This window comes from Talpa europaea (genome assembly GCF_964194135.1).
Source record: "Talpa europaea genome assembly, chromosome: 12".
NCBI classification, from domain to species: domain Eukaryota; kingdom Metazoa; phylum Chordata; class Mammalia; order Eulipotyphla; family Talpidae; genus Talpa; species Talpa europaea.
In genome coordinates, this window is record NC_140079.1 from 10,367,788 (window position 1) to 10,386,841 (window position 19,054).

Below are 19,054 nucleotides of genomic sequence, written 5' to 3' on the forward strand. Positions count from 1 at the left end.
CAGGACCGCTGGCGAGCAGCCAGGTGGTGGGGAGGGGGCGCCAGGTGTGTGGTGTGGGTGGTAGGTGAGCGATGGGCCCTGTGGGGTCACCAGCAGGCTTGGCAGAGACCCCCGGCACCCCGCCCGCCCACTGGTACTCCCTTTATCTTCCCGACTGGCCTCAGCGGAAGGCCTCAGAGGGCTCAGATTGGGAACAGACACAGAGAATACTGGAATTTGCCCCCCAAACATAGTCTTCCTTGACATTTTCCAGAGAACAGCATTTCCCCTGATCCCAGAATGTTCTGGAATGTTCCAAGAGTCCTCATTTAACATCAGAATCCACCTGCAGCCTCAAAGTGGTGGAGCCAGGATGGAACCTGAGCCCTCCTTGGACCCCAAAGTTCTTGACTGCAAGAGATTTGGGGAACAGACGCTAACAGCTGGGTGCTGTGTGACCTTGGGTGAGTTAAGTCGCCTCTCTGGGCCTCAGTCATCTCTTCTGCATGCAGCCGCTGCAGGCACACCGTGAGTACCCTCCCACCATGCCTGAGGGTCTCCGCACACCCTCTCTCCTCAGCGGAATTGTGGGCTGGGGCTAGAAACCCTCTCTGGGCCTCAGTTTCCCCTCGGAACCACTTTGAAGAATGCAACCTCTCCCTGCCCGGCGTCATGGAGGGAGTGGGGGAAATGCAAGGTGACAGAAACCTGGCATCCCTGTGCTGCCCGCCCCCGGCCTTTCTTCACCCCAGCCCCCTGGCACGTTGGGGTCTGCCCGCCCCGGCACCCCTGCCCAGTCGGGTTCATGTGGCTTAAATTTCAGCCTGTGGTGGGTGAGGAGGCGGGGGCTGGACACGCTTCATTTTCCGATTTCTGGAAATAAAAGCTGTGGGACCATCTATTGTCGAGTGGAAAAAAGCTTGTTGCAAAACCCTGTGTGAAAAAACAACAACGGTGTTTAGGTGTGTTGCTGCCGCGCTGCTGCCCGGGTTTGCAGAACATTCCAGGGAATGCTTGGGGCCGGGGAACAAAGGGCCCTTTCTCTCACCCTGGAAAGGTTTTGTGGGTGCACATGTAGTGGTTTGAGATTTAGAAAAGCCAGGGAAGGTGTTTTGCAAGAAAGCAAATGGTTTGTAGATGTGTTGGGACGAGGAAATAATAGGGCCTCGACTCTGTCGGTTTGTTTTGGAGGATGCTTTTGCGTTTTTGAAGACACCTGTCCCTCCGCTGGCAAAAGATGGAGCCAGTCAGGCCGGCGACCTGGGCACTGGGCCCGGCCCCGCAGGGAGCAAATGGAGATGCCACGTGCGGATGACGCATCCAGAATTTGGCCCTCCCACCCCGTCCCCACTGGCATTATCTGAAGGGAAGCAATTTTCCCCTCCCCAGGCTCTCAGAATGTTCCGGACGTCCTCATTTATAATTGGAACCCACCTGCAGCCACTCAGGTCCCCAGCCCAGCTGCAGCCTCTGGCCCTGGCCTCAACCTGAAGGGTAACCGTGCTGGAGGTTGACCTCGGAACATGGAGAGAGGGGATGTGAGAATTTCAGGCCGCGTCTTGCCCACCTTCTGCTCCAGCCCCTGCCACGGCTCCCACTGACCTCAGAGGCCAAGCCGGCGCCCGCACGGAGGCCCACAGGCCCTGCTGCTGCTCTCTGTGCGCCTCCTCACGCGGCTCAGACCCGGGGCCTTTGCACATGCTGCCCCCCCCCCCGCCCGGAACACTCCTCCCCTGGGGCCCACCTCCCTCCCTCAGAGCCCTGCTTCTCCAGCCACTTCACTTCAGCTTGCAGCCCAGCGCCCCCAACCTCTCTCCCGCTTGCTTTCCCTCCAGAGTAGACGCAGTCGCGTCTCGTCTCGCCAGCTGAGAACTGTGTCATCCATGGGGCGATTTCGTCACTGTGCGAACATCCCGGGGGGAGGACCCGGCCTCTCGCGGCCGGGCTCCAGGGCGCAGTCCTTCCGGGGCTCTGTCATCTACGTCGTCTACGGCTGGACCCTCAGCGAGGAGGACACGCCTGCTCCCCTTTCACCAGACCCCGGGGCTGATGAGCACGCGTCACCTCCTGTCTTCCCTGTCTGCCCCCCGGGATGTCGGCCCCATGAAGGGCCTTGGCGGGCTGGTTTGCTGTGCGCCCCACGGGCGGGCGAACTGATGCGTGAGTGATGCGTGAACAAATGAATGGGCAGCACCAAGCACTTTTCAGAACTGTCCTGTCTGTTCTCTGGCTGGTCGCTGTCTCCCCGGGGTAGTGTCAGGACCACCCCCCCACCCCCACCCCCCCGCCCAGTCTGACCTGGTACCCGCAGGCGCGCGGTAAACTCCCTGGATAGATGAGCGCATCCTCGAGCGCACACAGAAGTGTGGCGTCTGCCTCGAGGATTATAAACGAGGACTCTGGGGTAGGAGTGGCCCCCACTCCCCTCCCCGCCCCCCACCCTGCCAGCTCCTGGCCACGGAGTCTCCGAGGGGCCTGCAGGTAAAGTGGTCCTGACTCTGGGTGACCCGGGGTGGGCCAGGCAGGCTGGGGACGAGCCGGGCGGCAGGCGCAGGCAGGCGAGGAATGCTCCGCCGACAGGAATGAATAAACAGGCTCCTTGGATGTCAGAGGTTGGGGGGTGGGGGATGCTTTGAACCTCATGCTTGGCTGAGGATGTTTGGACAAGGCAGGCGGCCAGGGGGTGTCATCAGGGCTAAAATTAGCCTTCGATTCCCGCTCAGTCCCTCCCTTTGGGGCCGGGAGGGAGAGCAGGGCAGCCATCGCTGAAGTGAGCGCTAACTATGTGCCAGGCTGGGTTCCTCGAATATGTCGGGCGTTCGATCTTCTCACCGACCCTGACAGCCAGTGCCCTTGTGCTGTGCCTAGTGGCAAGTGAGGAGACCAAATGCTTGGCTCATCTGCTCCTCCTCAGAGCTCGGATGCCCTGAACCTCCCGTCTCACCTTCAGGCCCCCTGAAAGCTAAGGGAGGTACCAGAGACCCCACGTGGGCGCGTGGTCCTCCCTGTCCTCTCCCCAGGGCCCTCTGCTGAGTCAGTTTCAGTTCAAATTAAAATCTGTCCAATGCCAGTGGCAGATAGATGTGGCCTCAACCTCTCCTGGGTTTCTATCCCTGGCCCCCCAGGAGCCCCAGGAGGCACCTAAGGAGGGGGCACACCTGACGGGAGGCCCCGGGCATCCCTGGGGTCAGGATCCTGTGGGTCTCTATCCCGCAGTACTCGGGCATTCATCCGGGACACGGACGGACAACCCAGGCCCGCTGTCCATCCAGGTGGGGCAGGGAGCGGCGGCTAGTAACATCTGCAGTTAAGTTTGACTTCACTAAGGCCTCCCTGGTGGCGCAGGGGTTAAAGACAGCACTGTCAAGCTACTGCCAGCCTCCGCAGCATGAGTTCGATCCCTGGCCGGCCAGGGAGGTGACCCACATGGCCCAGCAGACCTCTCCTGCCTCGCCCGCTGCTCCCCTCAGCAGTGTACTTCAGTCAATCCGCCTGTTCTGCTCCCAGCTCTGTCTCTGGTGAATCCTCTCACCCCTCCTCCTGCACCTCTGGCCTGCCCCCCAGCTCTTGTATGCATAAATAAAATAAATCTTTAAAAAATGATGTTGGACTTAGCTAGGGGTCCCAGAGAGGGCAGGGAGGCGAGAAGGAGGTTAAACAAGTCGTAGAGGAGCCGGGATGGCCTCTGGCGAGGTGACTGTGGACGCGCAGGGTGTGAGGAGCAAGCCTGGGAGGGGGCCTCCGTCTCTCCCCCTCCCCCTCTCGGTCCTGCCCACTGCGGCTCATTACTCATTTTTAATGGTGGTCTCTGGTGCCGAGCGCAGGTGGGAACGCCCAGGACCGCGGCTCCTGCAGCAGGTGGCCGCGCTAATGGGGGTGAGAGAGCAGCGCGCTGCGGCGGGGAGCTGGGCTCAGCCCACCAAGGCGCTGGCCCGGGCAGGAAGTATCCAATTTAGGGCAGGCCCGGGAGGAGACCCCCCACCCACACCGCGGCCTCTCATGCCGCGTCTGGAAACCTCGCATCTCTGGATGCCTTTACCAGGTCTCCGCCTCCCCCTGCGCCCCCCGTTCTGGCACCTTGGCATCTCAGCCACCCTCTGGCTCCCCATGTGCCAGCCTCGGTGGCGTGTGTTACTCAAGGGAGTTTACTGAATCCTCCCAGACGTGCTGAGGAGTGGAAACGGAGGCCCAGAGCGAGAGTAGCTGGAGACCGATGGCAGAGTTGGGAAGGGAACCCAGGACCCTCCCATGTCAGAGCCTGAGTTCTGGGCCCCGGCCCTTCCTGTCTCACCTCTAAGCCTTCATCCAGGCTGTTCCTCTTGCCTGGCCACTCTTATCCTCCATTCCTGGAAATCTGCTAAGAATGCTTTGGTACCCCCTTCTCCAGGAAGCCTCCCTGGGCCCCAGACCGGGACAGGTGCCTCCTCTGGGTCCTCCTCTGCCTGTGCCACCTCATGACAGCCCTGCCTGAGTGGTAACTGCCAGGTCATGTGTCTGTCCACTGCTGCTCTTCGGGCCTTGGGGGGTGGGGTGGACTGTCTCTCTTGGTCACCACTGTGTCCCCAGAGTCCAGCACAGGACCTGGAACTCAGTAGGAGGAAGTGCCTTGGAATCAGTGTCCTGGCTCCACCCCCATTTGCTGTGTGACCCTGGGGAAGTAGCGAGCCCTCTCTGAGCCCTGGTTATCCCATCTATAAAATGGGGACAAGCACACGCTTCCAAGCCTGAATTGCAAAGAAATCACACTGTAGGAGATGCTGGAAACATGCTTGGCGGCCAGAAGCAGGGATGTTTATTTAAACATTTAAGGACATTAAAGCCCCAATGAACTATCACTACGCACCTCTTAGAATGGCCCACATCTGGAACCCCAAATGCTGGGGAGATGTGGGGCAACAGGAACTCTCTCTCACTGCTCTTACGAATACAACGTGGACAATGTCATCTCCTTACATGAAAATTCTTGCTCTTTCGTTAGGGAAAGAGGCCTGTTCCTCAGCACCCCCCGCATCATTTCACTTGTACCCCGCTTTCAGGCTCAGCTTCCACCCGGTGTGTGGTTCTCTCTCAGGGAGGGCATATTCCTGGCATCCTTGTCAGCAGGTCTAATTTCCACTTCCAAAAGCCGGTATTACCTGGCACGGCACCCTCTTGCATGCTCAGGAAATCCATGATCCATGAATTAATTTGTCACTGCTCATTTTGTCACAGCGACTAGCCGGGTGTTGTCACTCACCACTCCACCTGGTTAGACTGATCAACTCGATGACATAAATATTCTGAGACTTTCACCATTGTGCTTCTGCCTCCGTGTTTTTTTAATACCTTATAATTTCTCATCTAAACAGCTCAATAGTTTTTACAAAGTAACTCATTTATGAGTTGAGTTTTAAAGCAATAATCACATTCATTAAGCTTCATTTATGTTCCAGATATTATGCTACATACGTCACATATTTTTATTATTTTATTAAATTCTCAAAAAGGAAAAAAAAAAAACCAATAAGCAAAAAGGGACCCAGCCACCGGGGAAGAAAGTTTGCCAGTTTCCTACAAAACTAACCTACCCTGATCACAGGATCCAGCAACAGCTCTGTGGCATTTACCCAAGTCCAGCCACACACAAACTAGCAGCCTGACTCAGAACTGTCCAAACTGGAATCACCAAAATGTCCTTCAGCAGGTCAACAGATAAACTGGTCCCCACAGACAAAGGAATGTTATTTGATGCTAAAAGGAAATGATCCATGAAGTCACTACAAGACATGGAGAAACATAAATGCGTATTTTATGAAGTGCAAGAAGCCAGTTGAGAAGGTTCCTACTGTATGCTTCCAACTCCGTGACATTCTGGAAAAGGCGAAACTATGGAGACAGGAAAAACTCCAGTGGTCACCGGGGATCGGGAGAATGAACACGCACGGCTCGGGGCGTCTTTCGGGCAGGGGGGCTGTTCTGTACATGCGGCAACAAGGGTGGACACAGGTCACTGTCCAGCTCACAGATCCAGAGAACACACGACACCAAGACCGGCCCGACACGCCCTACGGATGTGAGTTTATAACCGCGTCCCAACACCGGCTCACCGGCTCTGACAGTCGTGCAAACTAACGCGAGGTGTTACTGAGGGGGTGGAAGGGGGTCCGTGGGAACTCCCCACTCTCTGCTCAATTTTCCCTTAAACCTAAAACTGCTCCAAAAAGTTGATTAAGAAACTTCCGGGGTTCTCCCTGGTGACACAAGGGTTAAGACACAGCCTATGAAGCAATCCACAGCCTCTGCAGCACAAGTTCGATCCCCGGCCAGCCAGGGAGCTACTACCCCCATGACGCAGCTGACTCCTGACTCGCCCGCTGCCCCCCTCAGCAGTGTGTTCAGTCAGTCTGCCTGTTCTGTTCCCCACTCTGTCTCTGGGGAATCCTCTCACCCCCACACCTCTGGCCTGTATGCATAAATAAATCAATCTTTAAAAAATAAATAAATAAATCTTTAAAAAAAAAAAAAAAAACCTCCCGGGAAGGCTGTGGGCATATTCACCCACAGGTAAAGTGACATTTGTAGCAAATTCTCAATGGTACGACACTCACGCGTCACTTAATGACGGGGGCATGTCGCCGGGTGATTCTGTCATCGCGTGAACGTCGGGAGGTGTGATCACACGGTTCACGTGCACACCTGGTTCCGGAGCGGCCGGCGGACCGCTGTTGCGCGAGCGGCCTGTGGTGACTGCGTTCACTGTGGTGAACGCGTGGTAGCGAGAAGCTGGGGAGAGGGAAGGGTGGTTTCACGGGGGTGACAGCTCCACCTCGGGATGAAATATTACACGGATGTTAAAAAGCCAGAAACACTTCTTCACAGGGAGAGATCCGAGATGTGTGACGGGGGAGCCAGACCAGGCCTGGGGAGCAGCAGGGACGGTGGGGTGCCGCTCTGGTGGGGGAAGAAAACATCGGGGCGAGTCTGTTTCCGCAGGGAGCGTGGCCGGAAGGAGAAACAAGAAACCAGGCTGGCAGCCTCGGGGAGGGAGTTGGGCCGAGGTGGCAGAGGAAGGCGGTGGCTGATACTTTTTCCTCAGTGTCCTTGGTATACTTAAAAGGAGGCCGCCCGAGTCTGCTTTACCTATTGTAACATTTATTTGGAAACGTGGCTGTGGGGAAAAGTGAGCAAAGCACAAGTGTTACACAGACTGGAGGGGAGGAGGGGGTTCCGGGCCGGCCGCTGGTCTGCATTGCCCTCTGCGTGGGTTGACAGCTCTCCCGCTGGCCCCCGGAGCCCTGCCCTGGCCCTGGCTCACACCTTTCCTGCTCTGGTTCAGCGCATGTTCCGAGCCTGGGGGTGTCCCTGGAGCCCCTGAGATGTGGGCTGGACTGGGGCCAGGCCTGACCGAGCCCCTCAGCGCGGAGGCTGACCACCCAGGGTTTCGGGAAGCCAGGGGAGGCTTGTGAGCGCCAATGTGGGGCTGGGGCTGAGCCAGGCCTCTCTGGCACCCCAACTCCAAGGAGGAGCAGGATCAAAAGAAGGAGACTGGAGGGGGGATACCAGAGGTCCTGGGGAGCCCATGAGCCGCTCTATGCCTCGATTTCCCCACAGGCAAAGGCACTCTCTGGCTGGGGATACCTGTGATAACCTGTATCCAGGGAACTGGGGTCTCTGCTACGTTCTGAGCCCTAGATGTAAAACTAGACGGGGTTAAAGGGGGCAAAGCTGGGCTCCCCACTTGCAGCCCCCTGAAATGACCAACCTGGCATCGGGATTGAGTGGGATGACAAGGGAGGGTCTGGGTTCCCCACCAGAACCTAACAGACGCCTGGTCCACTCTCCCGTCTACTCCTTGCTTGTTCCCCCACCCTATGATGAGAACCCGGGGAGCACAGTGATAGGATCATGGCCCAGGGGTCCTTCTGGAGCAGTTCTTTTGGGGGTGCGCAGGGGAGCTGGTGCCGCTCCTGGGGTCTTTGCCAGGACGAGGAGAACGCTTACCACCAGGAGGGCCCACTACAGAGGGAGCAAGTTGGGTTTCATGGTGCCCGAGTCAGCACCCACCTTAGCAGCAAGTCCTCCCCTGACCTGCTGTGTCCCCCTGGGAAATGTGGGAGGTGCGCGGGCTCACCGCGGCCCCCATGCAGGAGGGAGCGCGGGCTCACCGCAGCCTCTGGGTTTTTGTAGCCTCTGTTCCCTCTGCCTGGAACACCCTTCCTTCATAGTACCCCAAGGCTGGTTTCTTCTGGTCCCCCCGACTGCCCCAGCTAAAGAGACACCCCCCTTTCACGTTACCTTTGTTTATCTCCTCAGCACATCCGTGTAAACCCCTCTGTCACTCACTTGTTCACTTGCCTTGCGCTGTTTCACTCTCACTCGGGGCTAGACCTCGCCACGGCCCCAGGCCTGAGACAGTGCCTGGCACGCGTTGTGCTCAGGAAACAGGTGTTAAGTGAAGTCTAGCTTTGACTGGGAAACCCTCGGGAGTGGCAGGTGTCCCTCCTCTGTGCCCCACCACTCAACTGCAGCCACATTCTATGGGGGTGGCGTGGGGCCCCACCCAGAACCGGCACTCGGGAGACGGAACTTGGCCACAGCCTTAAGGAACCTTGCTGCTGACCAGGACACACGCCGCCCTCATGCCATGGCTCTACGAACTGTCGATGTGATGGGCAGAAATCGAAGCGCACAGGGCATGTGGGGCGCCGCAGACCGGGTGGGATGCCCTTTCAATAGGACATGAGGGAGGCTCAATGAAGAGGTGACATTTGAGCTGAGGCTGAAGGAGGTGAGGCATTGAGCCATCTGGGGAATGAGGCCGCGGGCACAGCCTGTGCAAAGGCCCTGGGACAGGACCGCTGGAGGAAGAGCTAGGCGCCTGGGAGGCTGGAGCACAATGAGCAGGGCAGAGAGGGGAGATGTGAGAGCAAGGAGGGGCTGGGGCGGCACATGCGGGGCCTTGGGGGGGTGAGGAGGCCTCCTTAGGTTTTTTACCATGAGGGAGGCATGGCCCCCAGAGGGCCATGGCAGAGGAGGGATGGGGTCTAATTCGGTGCTCAGAGGGCCCCTTTGGCTGCTACACGGACAACCTGTGGGGGACTAGGGATGGGAGCTGGGGACCAGGCTGGAGTGGACTATGCTGGTCCAGGTGGGTGATGACGGGGCCAAGCCCCGCTTGGGGCCATGGCGGGTGAGGCGGCAGAGCTGGGCAGATTCTGAAGACGGGTCTTAGCCATGTGACGTGAGGCCAGTTCCTCCTGCTGACAGCGCGAAGGCCGGCCCCACAGGGCTTCCTCAACAACCTCTCCAGCCCCAGCGCGTCAGCAGGCACTCCCAGCCACATCCAGTGCACCTTCTAAAAGGAATTTGCGGGGGTGTCGTTTTGCTGTCGAGATCACTTGACCACCCCCCTCCCAATTGGGGTGCTTTGGTTCCAATCACCATGACCCCTTGGAAAGGCCTTCAGAGACAATTTACACGTTGCTTCTCAACAACAGCCAACGGCCACCCCGACGCCTGCTGGGAGCCTGGCCCAGACTGGCCTCTCAGGCCTGTTTCCCTTCTGTGAGGCAAGACTGAAGTGACCAGCTCGCTCAGGGCTGCTGTGAGTGCCACGCGAGCCGACAAAACAGCAGCATCTGCAGCGCAGGGTCTTCCTGGCAGGTGGGACAGGCCGGGTGGTTATCTGGGTCACTGATGTTTCTTGGCTCAGAAGAGCTGAGATACCTGGCTGCGCCCAGAGGGTTGGGTCAGACCCAGCAGTCTTGTCCTCACTGGGAAATGTCACTCCAGCATTGGCACCCTAGGGGCTTCGTGCCCCACTGCCCACAGAGGGCACCCCGTCAGGAAGGTGAGGTGTTGCTCACCTGCTGGGCTCCCCCACCCCCCAGGCCTTTGCTCTTGCTGTTTTCTCTGACCAACACGCACATCTCCCTCCTGCACCTCTGGAAAGCCCACTTCTGTCCTTTACCACCCCCTCCAGGAAGCCCTCCTGAAAGCCCCTGCCCTTTCCTCTGTTCCAAGCCAACTGCTCAGGATTGAGAAGGTCTTTGTAAAGGCCCACGAGGGAGCTGCTGGGGTAGGAAGTGAGGTTCTGGGCAGAAGGTGGGGTACTGGCCCTCTGCACAGAGGTTGTTCCCACAGGGACTGCATGTGTGGTGGGAATGATGTCAGTCCCTCCCTGCCTAGTAAATGTTTATGGGTAGGGGCCCTGGCTTTTGGGGCTCCCTGGAGGCCAGTGGGTAGCCACTTCCACCTGCTGCATTCTGGGGGACCTGCCAGGCCCACTCCAACACTGGCAGCCAGCCCAAAGGAGTGGGTGGGTTGAAAGCACAGCCACAGATCTGAGCCATCTAACAGGGAAACTGAGGCTGGGAAGTTTCCTTCCCCCTTCCATGGGCCACAAGATCCAGTCGGGGTTTGATCTTCATGGCACCAAGAGGTGGTGCTCCGAGGAGGGGTTTGCAGGAGAGAAGGCCCCAGAGGGTCTGGTTCTGGAAGTCACTGGAGTACAAGGCTGAGAGGTGACCTTGAACCAGCCCCTTCCCCACCCCCGCTGGTCTCAGGACCCTCTTACAGCAATGGATCCAGTTTCGTTTGTGCCTCCACTCCCCCCGCTGCCACGGGCAGCACGGAAGGGAAGGAAGGATGGAGAGGGCATGGCCAGGAGAGAGAGGCGACCTGGCTCTTCAGCAGTGGCCACAGGGCAGGGGAACTGAGGCTGGGGACCTTGGTAAGCTATGCCCCCTGCTGGCCACTGCAGGGACAGGCCAGGCCACCCCAAGGGTGGTGGAAGGGGTGCTTCCTGGTTTCTGCCCTCTTCATGGACCATCTCTGAGAGTGAGCCGATTATCCCCACTTGCTGGCACGGAAAGCCAAGGTCAGAGCCAGGAGCGACAAGTGCCGGGCTCATAAGCTGCCTGGCACCCCTCCCCTCTGGCCCACAGGCTGGGGGGCGCTCGCTTGCTGCGAGGCAAGGACCCGAAGTCAGGGTGCTGTGATGCAGAGCTGCGCTTGGTCTCCTGGCCCAGAGCACACAGGGATGCCCGCAGCCACCGGGGGGCGCTCTAGGCAGGGCTCCATGTCTGCGCGGGGAGGCTTGCGGTGGCCGGCAGGGAGGTGGAGGGACCCCAGGCCCGGAGGAGCCCTGCCTGCAGCTGCACAGGACACAGGAGAACAGCGGGGGCAGGGGCAGGGCCCGGGCCCGCCTGCGGACAGCCAGGCCGGGGCGCTGCATTCTATGTTTTAATTCTAGCCGCTCAACACCCAGCTGGGGTGGACAGAAGAGGAAAGCAAGGCTCCAGGTTTGGCTTTCAACCCCGTCTAGGCCCCATGGACAGACTGGAGAGGAGACCGGGACAGGGGCGCTGGACACAGGTGAGGGGGGGCAGGAGCGCAAGATCAACCTCGCTGGCTCCTGTTACCCCCGGAGCCCACCAGGATCTGCCTGCCTGGCCAGGCACGACCCTGCTCCCCAGGGTGGGGCCGGAGAGCCCTAATTTATGGCCCATTGCAGCATGTTGGAGCAAGTCAGGCTTTTCTTTGCGGCTGCCAGGAAGCACCGAGCCAGTTCCGCAGAAAGCCTGGGGGCCTGGGCCGCGCCAGCATTCCAGGGCCACCTAAATCACTGGGCCTGACAGGTGGCGGCGGGTGAGGATCACGAGTCTCTCTTCTTGTCGAAGCCGCAGGACCCCTGCCTCCCTCAGACCCTGCCCTGCGGGCTCCTGGTGACCCGTCACCCACCTGCCAGATGGGGACCAGGCTCCTGGGCTAGGTCGACTGGGCCTCTCCGCTCCAGTGCCCAGGAATTTGGAGCTGGGCTGTGCACGGGGCTTGGGCGTGTTTTCCACATGCTGTTGGCTTTGGGGGGAGGCCCAGGGAGGGATGGTCTGAAACCTGCAGGGGGGCTTGAGGGCAGTGGGGCCCAGCTCCAACTGGCTGGCTGGCCACTCCCAGAAGGCTCCGGCCGCCAAGGGGCCCGGTAACCAGCATTCTCTGGCCCCTGCCTGATGCCTCTTTCTATGGCACCCAGATGGTGCCACTGGCCTGTCGGCACCAAACCTTATCTCCTGCTTTCTTCCTTCCTCCCTACCAGATCCACCTCGGGCCTCCCTCACCTGTGCTGGCCCGTCCCCATCATCCAGCTTCCTGTACCCCAAGAACAGTGGAGAAGGGGAAACATACACATATACACAGGATTTATTTTCAGATGCATTTCGGCCTGCTGGAGGCCCTGGGGGCATGGGGTTCACACCTTCGGCTCTGCAAACACCTTCCAGCCCTCCAGCTGGCCCATCTTGACCAGGGCAGCCATCGTGCCCATGCACGCACAGGCAGTGGCTCCGATCCCGTAGCTGTGAGCTGTGAGAGTAGGGAGGGAGGCATCAGACACTCAAGAGGCCTTTTCCAGGAGCTAAACTGTGACCTCAAAGGATGCCCCACCTGCAAGGCTGGGACCATATTCTTCTCGGGGATTAAGTCTCTGGCCCTTCCACCAGACTCTCAAGTGGGGAGACAGACTCTGAAGTTGTGGAAATGGAGGCAGACAGGGAGGCAGGCATCCAGCATGCTGGGCCAAGGGACAGGTGTGGGGGAAGAGGGAAGCATAAAGAAAGGACACCCAGAGGTACCTTGCCATAGGCACCAAGACCCGCATCTGCCGATGGTGCCTATGCTGAGGAGGGCAAAATGCCCTTGCTGGGGCAGGCTCTATAACTCCAGAGCTGTAGGGATGAGGAAGAAGGCAAGTCCCCGCTGAAGGCTGCCCCAGGGGAGGAAGGGGTCTGCTTGCTGGCAGGCTGGAGGGCACCTGTCAAACCTGAACCTCCCTGGGCCTCCAACAAGGCCCACAGGCTCAGCAGGGCAGGGTTTTGCCCACTCTCTTGACACCAAGGCCATGATGGCAGAGGCCTCCATCGCCTGCCCTCCCTCCCTGCCTAGCTGGAAGCTTCCAACCAGCACTGCTGGCCAGGCCAGAGTAGTTCATTTGTACAACTGGCCTTCTTAAGGCTGCCAGCTACCAGGAAGCTAGTTTCTTGGGCACAAGTACTGGCCGGTCAGGGTTTGGGGAGGGGAAGCTAGTAAGGGAAGATGGGAAGGGTGCAGGGGGGGCTCTACTGTGTCAGGCTGGCCTGGGACCCAGCCTTGTCTCCACAGGGAAGCATCCGGGTTACCTTAAGCCACCTAAGCCCCCTCTCTGGGCCTTAGCTGCCCAACCTATAAAGGGTAGGGGGTAGTGAGCAGTTCCCCTGCAGGGTTCTGTGCGCTAGGAGGTCCAGCACCACCTTCTCTGCTCACAGGCACAGAGACACAAGCAGTGACCACGTGTTCTCTGTCAAGGCATGGCAAACAAAGGTGGGGGGCATAAGAAGTGAGGGCAGCAGGGGAACTAAATCGCACACAGGGGGATGAGGACAGAGAGGTGGCTGAGTTGACATCTGGGGGAAGGGCATCCAGGCAGAGAGAACAGCACATACAAAAGTCCTGAGGCAGAACATGTCTGCTGTACTGGAACAGCAGGAGGACGGTGTGGATGGAGTAGAGTGAGAGGCGAGGCTGCGGAGAGCTGGGGCGCACAGGAGGGTGGGCCTACGCAGCAGGGGCTGTTCCTATTACTAACAGGAACAGCCAAAGTTCAGAGACCTGGGAGCCTCTGGAGGGACTGCCCCGCCCCTCCGCTGGGTGAATGTTCTGCACATCTGGGCACTCGGGCGATGGAGCAGAGGGAGGAGGGTGGGCAGAGGTCGGGCTAGGGGCTCACTCACTGCGCACTCCCAGGGTCAGACCCCCAGCACAGCCTCCAAGGAAGTAGTTCAAGGGGTCGTCGGGCTTCTGGCGGACCTTGGCGCTGACGCAGGAAGTGAGGCCAAATATGGCACCGATGGCAGCTGCAGGGAGAGATGGGGAGGGCAGGTGCTTTATCAGGGGCCAATGGAGTCACACAGGGGCTCACAGCAGGTGCCTGCGGAGGGCTCACGGCATGTGGTCAGGAGGCAGAAGGGCTGGTACGGATGGGGACACACTGCTGGTCAGCTGGGAGCTGCCCACCGCGGCATCCTGCCCACACCCTGCCTATACCCCGATGGAGGAGGCCCGTACATGGTCCTACTACTGGCTCAGACTTTGGCCACTGCCAGGGGCTGAGGGAGTGGGAGTGGCCACAGAGTGTGCTCCAGGAGCTAGGGAAGTAACAGGGACACAGCAAAGCATGACGGTCAGGTCAGTGGCAGGAGGGTCCTCTAAAGAGATGCCCAGATGCCACCCGGCTGGCTCACCTGCAGTGAATGTGTACCGCCCCGTCCTCGCCACTCCCTCCAGGAAGGAATCTGGGGTCTTGAGTGCGACACTGTAGGCAGAGACGATCAGGCCTGTGGGAAGAGAGGGCAGGGCAGGTCAGACCCCACCCTGGTGCTGGGGAGAGGTTCCTTCACCATCCCATAAACCCTCTGCCCCTTTTGTGCCACGTGGCTCCCAGGCCCCCTTCTGCCCACGATGCAGCACCCTGGGCCCTACAGCTGCTGAGAAGCCAACCTGGGATTCAAACCTATGTCTGCTGCTGCAGAACCTGGGCTCTCACCCTGGACTTTGCCCCCGGCTAGGCCTCCCACCCTCCAGACCCGAGGAAAGCCAGCTCCTGCCAAATGCCGCCCGGTCCGCTTTGCTCTTGCTGCCCTTCAGTGGACACAAGGACAGGACGGGGCCTCGAGTGCACAACTGCACCCCCACAGTTCTGGCAACCGGGCCCCACTCCCATCAAAGGTTCCATTCTCCTGTGGGGCCTGGGGCTCCTCAGCCTAATCCTCCTTGGCAAAGGTTTGGCTCCTGGGGCTGCCGGCGCCTCCTCCTCACCACTCCTGGGCCCCCTTCCTACCGGCAGCTCGGGCCTGGGCCCATCCCTCACACCTGGCTGGCTTGGCGGCCACCCACGTCCGCTCGGCCTCAACACCCAGGTCAGCTTTTCCATCTCTGCTGTCACTCCTGCTGCCCCGGCCCTGACGCTGGCTTTTATGTATGAAAGGCCAGGGAGGGGCTGGGCCCAGGGCTCAGCGCTGCGTTGACGGCCAGGGATTGGGTTTGTTCCTGGGGCTTCCCGAATCAACATTAACCTGGGCAAGGGCCGGGGCAGGGCCTGACCAGCCTCCTCCTTCCGCAGTGGACAGGCTGGCCAAGGCTCACCTAGCTGGCACCCCATCACCAGAACAATCAATATGGGCCTCCATCCATCCTGCACTTGACCCTGCTCATGCAGAAAACTGACCCCCCAGTGTTGCTGGGGCGGGACATCCTGTGGTCAGCCCACCCCAGAAACAGAACAGCCATCTGGCAGTAACAGGGGCAGTCCCCACCCCACTCTCCCTCCTTAGCGACTGAGAGGCTCAGCCCCCTGTGCCCATCACTTCCCAGGTGAGGGGCCTTGGACAGGCAGAGTGACTTGCCTGTTGTCATGGCAGAGCAGCCTGGAAGCCAGGTGGGCCTGACCCAGGCTGTGCTCTGTTCCCACGTCTGCTTGCCACATGGACGCCCACGTGACGTTCCCGGCTGAGCAGTTAACCTTCGTAGCAAGTGGAGGAGGGAAAAGACTGCCATCCCAGTTCAAAGGTAGGGAAACTGAGGTACAGGGATAAGGGGTAAAGAGGCATACTTTTTTTTTAAAGATTTATTTATTTATTTATACAAGCACTGGGTACAGTCAGAAGTGCGGGAGGGTGAGAGAATTCACCAGAGCCAGAGCGGGGAGCAGAGCAGGCAGAAGGACCGAAGTACACTGCTGAGGGGAGCAGCCGGGGATAGAATGGGCGCCACAGAGGTCGCGGGCAGCTTCGCAACCCAGTGCTCAACCGCTGCGCCACCGGGGAGGCCCAAGAGGCATACTTTTTAACAGGGATCCTGTGTGCAAGGTGCTGGCCTGTGACTTTTCAGATCTTATTTCTCCTAACCCCACAGTCCGCTGCCCCAAGCATGTGCGTGCTGCGCACACACACTCTCTCTCCCTCCCTGAAAGGGAAGCACTGACACGATTCAATCCCTTCAGGAGTCCTTGTACTGGGAGCAGTGAGCCAGGTGCCCCCACACCACCCCAGAGGCAAGGACTGCCCCACCCTTACTCCCCCCAGCAGTGCTGGAAGGCGGTCAGTTGCCACGCTCCCCCTTCAGCAGCCTCCCCGGCACCTGGACCTCTGTTGACACAGACTTTGTCCTAGGCATCCCCCACCCCCTCCACCTGCCGCTGGCTCTCTGTTCATCTCCTGCAGACACCTCCAGGCACAGTGCACCTTTGTTCACACATTCATCACAGCACACACAGACGATACACGGCACCTACCTTCACTCATCACGCAGTTACCGGGGGCCCTCAACCATTCATTCATTGCTGACTACCCTCATTCATAATTCAGTTACTGCATATCCTCATTTCTTTTTTCTTTTTTTTTTTAACATTTTATTTGTTTTTATACAAGAGCTGGGGTACAGGCCAGAGGCGCAGGAGGGTGAGAGGATTCACCAGAGACAGAGTGGGGAGCAGAACAGGCAGAAGGACCAAAAGCACTGCTGAGGGGAGCAGCGGGGAGACAGGAGAGGTCTGCCTCGCCATGTGGGCATCTCCCTGGCCAGCCGGGAATTGAACCTGCGCTGCAGAGGCTGCGGACAGCTTCACAGCGCTGCGCTCAACCCGCTGCGCCACCAGGGAGGCCCCTCATTTGTTCTTTCATTCATAGTAACTGGGAACCCTCACTCATTCAGTTATGGAGTTTATTTATTTATGCATACAAGAAGTGGGGTGTAAGCCGGGGGTGAGAGGATCCACCAGAGACAGAGTGGGGAGCAGAACAGGCAGACGGACGAAATACACTGCTGGGGGGAGCAGCGGGGAGACAGGAGAGGTCTGCTGCGCCATGTGGGTCACCGCCCTGGTGGGGGATCGAACTTGTGTTGCGGAGTCTGTGGACTGCTTCATAGTGCTGCCACTTAACCCCTTGTGCCACCAGGGAGGCCCCCTGTACCCTCATTTATTCATTCAGTTAGGAGTACCGTCACTCACTCATCCTTCACAGTCACTGTACACTCCATTTATCCGGGTACCAAGTGCTCTGACTCGCGCCATTCATTCATTCATAGGAACTGTGTGTCAGATTCAGTAATTCATTCACAAATAGTTATGGTGTGCCTTCATTCATTCACCCATTTGTTCATTCATTTGCACACCGTGTGCCCACAGGGGTTGGGCTCTGCTGGGAATAAGACCTCCCTGCTCTCCAGGGGCTCACCATCTCAGGGAAGGCAGATGTGAACACTGTACCAGGTGAGGGCTGAGGACTGGCAGGGAATGAAGGAGGGGGAAGAAGGGCGATTCCTCACTCACATGGCAGCACCACACCCCTGGGGCATGCTCAGTCTCCCCCAAGAGCCCCCGAGACCTCAGTCCACCCGTACCATGTGTGCATTTGTGAGCACACACACACACTTTCGCTCACAAACAGCAAAGCTAATTTTTTCTTAGTTTCCAAATTTCCTAACCCAGTCACTTTTCCAAATCTTGCTGAAGGCACCGAACACCCCTCAGGCGACCCTTTTCTGTTTCAGTTTACCTAGAAACACAAGCATGACTCTCCATAAAATTCTGTCAGGCACCCCTAATTGCCAGTCTCTCCAGGAAATAATCTGCCAGAACGGATTCTCCTCTACTGTGACCCCCACTACCTCCCTGCCCAGCTCTCCCAGGTTATGTGCCCCCTTGAGGCCCCAGCACACACCCTGGGCTGTTCCAAAAACTCAGAATTCAAACAGATTCCACATAAGCCCCCACATCCATTTCAGCCCTTTCTTCTAAGACGACCCTCCTCCCCAGGTCTCTGTATGCTTATTCATGACCCCAACAACCCCCAAGAGCAGATTAGCAGACCTGGATATGCAGCTCGGCTCCAAAAGACCCCAGGGCAGTTAATACATCTCTTGTCCTTCAGTTTCCACCTCTGAGAAATGGACACAATAAAGGTTGACCTTACTACATACGCAAATAGAAAATGGCAGTGATTATTAGATCTGCCTTAATTCAAATTATTAGGTCTGCCTTAATTCAAATGCCTCCTGGGGGAGACTCAACTTCAGCCAGGCCCTGTTTCAGGAGCTGGAGATACCGAGGTGGCCAAAGCCAACACACCCTGTTTCAGGGAGAGTGACAACAGAGACTGTAAAGAGTGACTCTGGTGTCACCCCTGCAGGGAATGCCAGGGTTGTGGATACCCTGGTGTAACCCTCCCAAGTACCCTCCTAGTAGCTCCTGACCTGCCTCACCTATGATCGCCTCAGTGCCCCTACCAGCCCCCTGGAGACCCCATTAAAATCTCGATGTCCCACAGCATCCAGCTCTCCTGGACTCGAGAAAGGCCGACTCAGTTACTCAATAACCCATGAGCCCCCAAAATCTCAAAGTTACCCCGTGGGGGAAGTCTCATGCTCCCTCCAAGCTCCTCTGACCCCAGAGCCTGGCGATCACGTAACTACTTCTAAACCCCAGCACCCAGGGACAGTTCTCAACGACCCCAGTAACCAGCGTCACAGGCACCACGACCTCCCAGTGCCCTCTAGACCTGCTGGGCCCCCTGAACACTCATCTCGAGCAGTTCCCCACGACTGTCCGAGCCGTCCCGACGACCGTGCGCCAGCCCGAGATTCCCGGCCCCCCTCGGGCAGCTCCCGGAGACCCCACGGCATCCCAGCGCCCTCTGCATTGGCCCAACAGCCCCACAAAACCTCTCTCATTCAAGAGCTCCCCAGCGCCCTGGGGCCGCCAGACACCCCTGCGGTTGCCAGAGGCCGCCCCGCGAGGTTCCCGGCCCCGCCACCCGCGGCCCCAGCCGGGCGCCCTCGCAGCCCAGACGCTCCCGGACGCCGGCCCAGGCCCTCGCTGACCCTCTGACCTCCCTCCGCCCTCGGGCCCGGCGGGCGCTCACCTGCAGCACCGCCGATGCTGGTGCTGGCGTAGGTCTTGCGGTGGCACTCGGTGCCGTCGGGGATGTCGCCATACCGCCGAAGGAGCGTCTGCGCCATGGCCGCGCGCCCCGGCCCCACAGAGCACCCGCGGGGTCCCCGCACCAAG

At 58.9% G+C, this 19,054-nt stretch overlaps 1 protein-coding gene across 2 annotated transcripts; it reads right to left on the reverse strand.

Moving 5' to 3' along the window:
- Positions 1-12,146: 12,146 nt before the first annotated feature.
- NDUFA11 (NADH:ubiquinone oxidoreductase subunit A11) lies at positions 12,147-19,018 on the reverse strand. 2 transcript variants are annotated; one of them, XM_084248673.1, is made up of 5 exons: positions 18,909-18,997; positions 17,858-17,927; positions 14,232-14,324; positions 13,722-13,844; positions 12,147-12,318 (listed from the first exon to the last, which is right to left on the reverse strand). In XM_084248673.1, exons 1-5 carry the CDS (start codon positions 18,978-18,980, stop codon positions 12,206-12,208), a joined length of 471 nt encoding a protein of 156 aa, XP_084104799.1. In that variant the 5' UTR covers positions 18,981-18,997; the 3' UTR covers positions 12,147-12,205. The 2 variants fall into 2 exon arrangements, with proteins under 2 accessions (XP_084104799.1, XP_084104800.1); XM_084248674.1 differs by lacking the exon at positions 17,858-17,927 and having other exon boundaries at positions 18,909-19,018.
- Between the last annotated feature and the right edge of the window lie 36 nt (positions 19,019-19,054).

Coding starts and splice junctions, on each gene's coding strand:
- NDUFA11 (XM_084248673.1), bottom strand. CDS start 18,980: ATGGCGACATCCCCGACGGCACCGAGTGCCACCGCAAGACCTACGCCA. Junction 14,325..17,857: donor GAGCCGAGCTGCATATCCAG/GTCTGCTAATCT, acceptor CTCTTCCCACAG/GCCTGATCGTCTCTGCCTAC. Junction 12,319..13,721: donor TCTGACCCTGGGAGTGCGCA/GTGAGTGAGCCC, acceptor CTACTCTCACAG/CTCACAGCTACGGGATCGGA.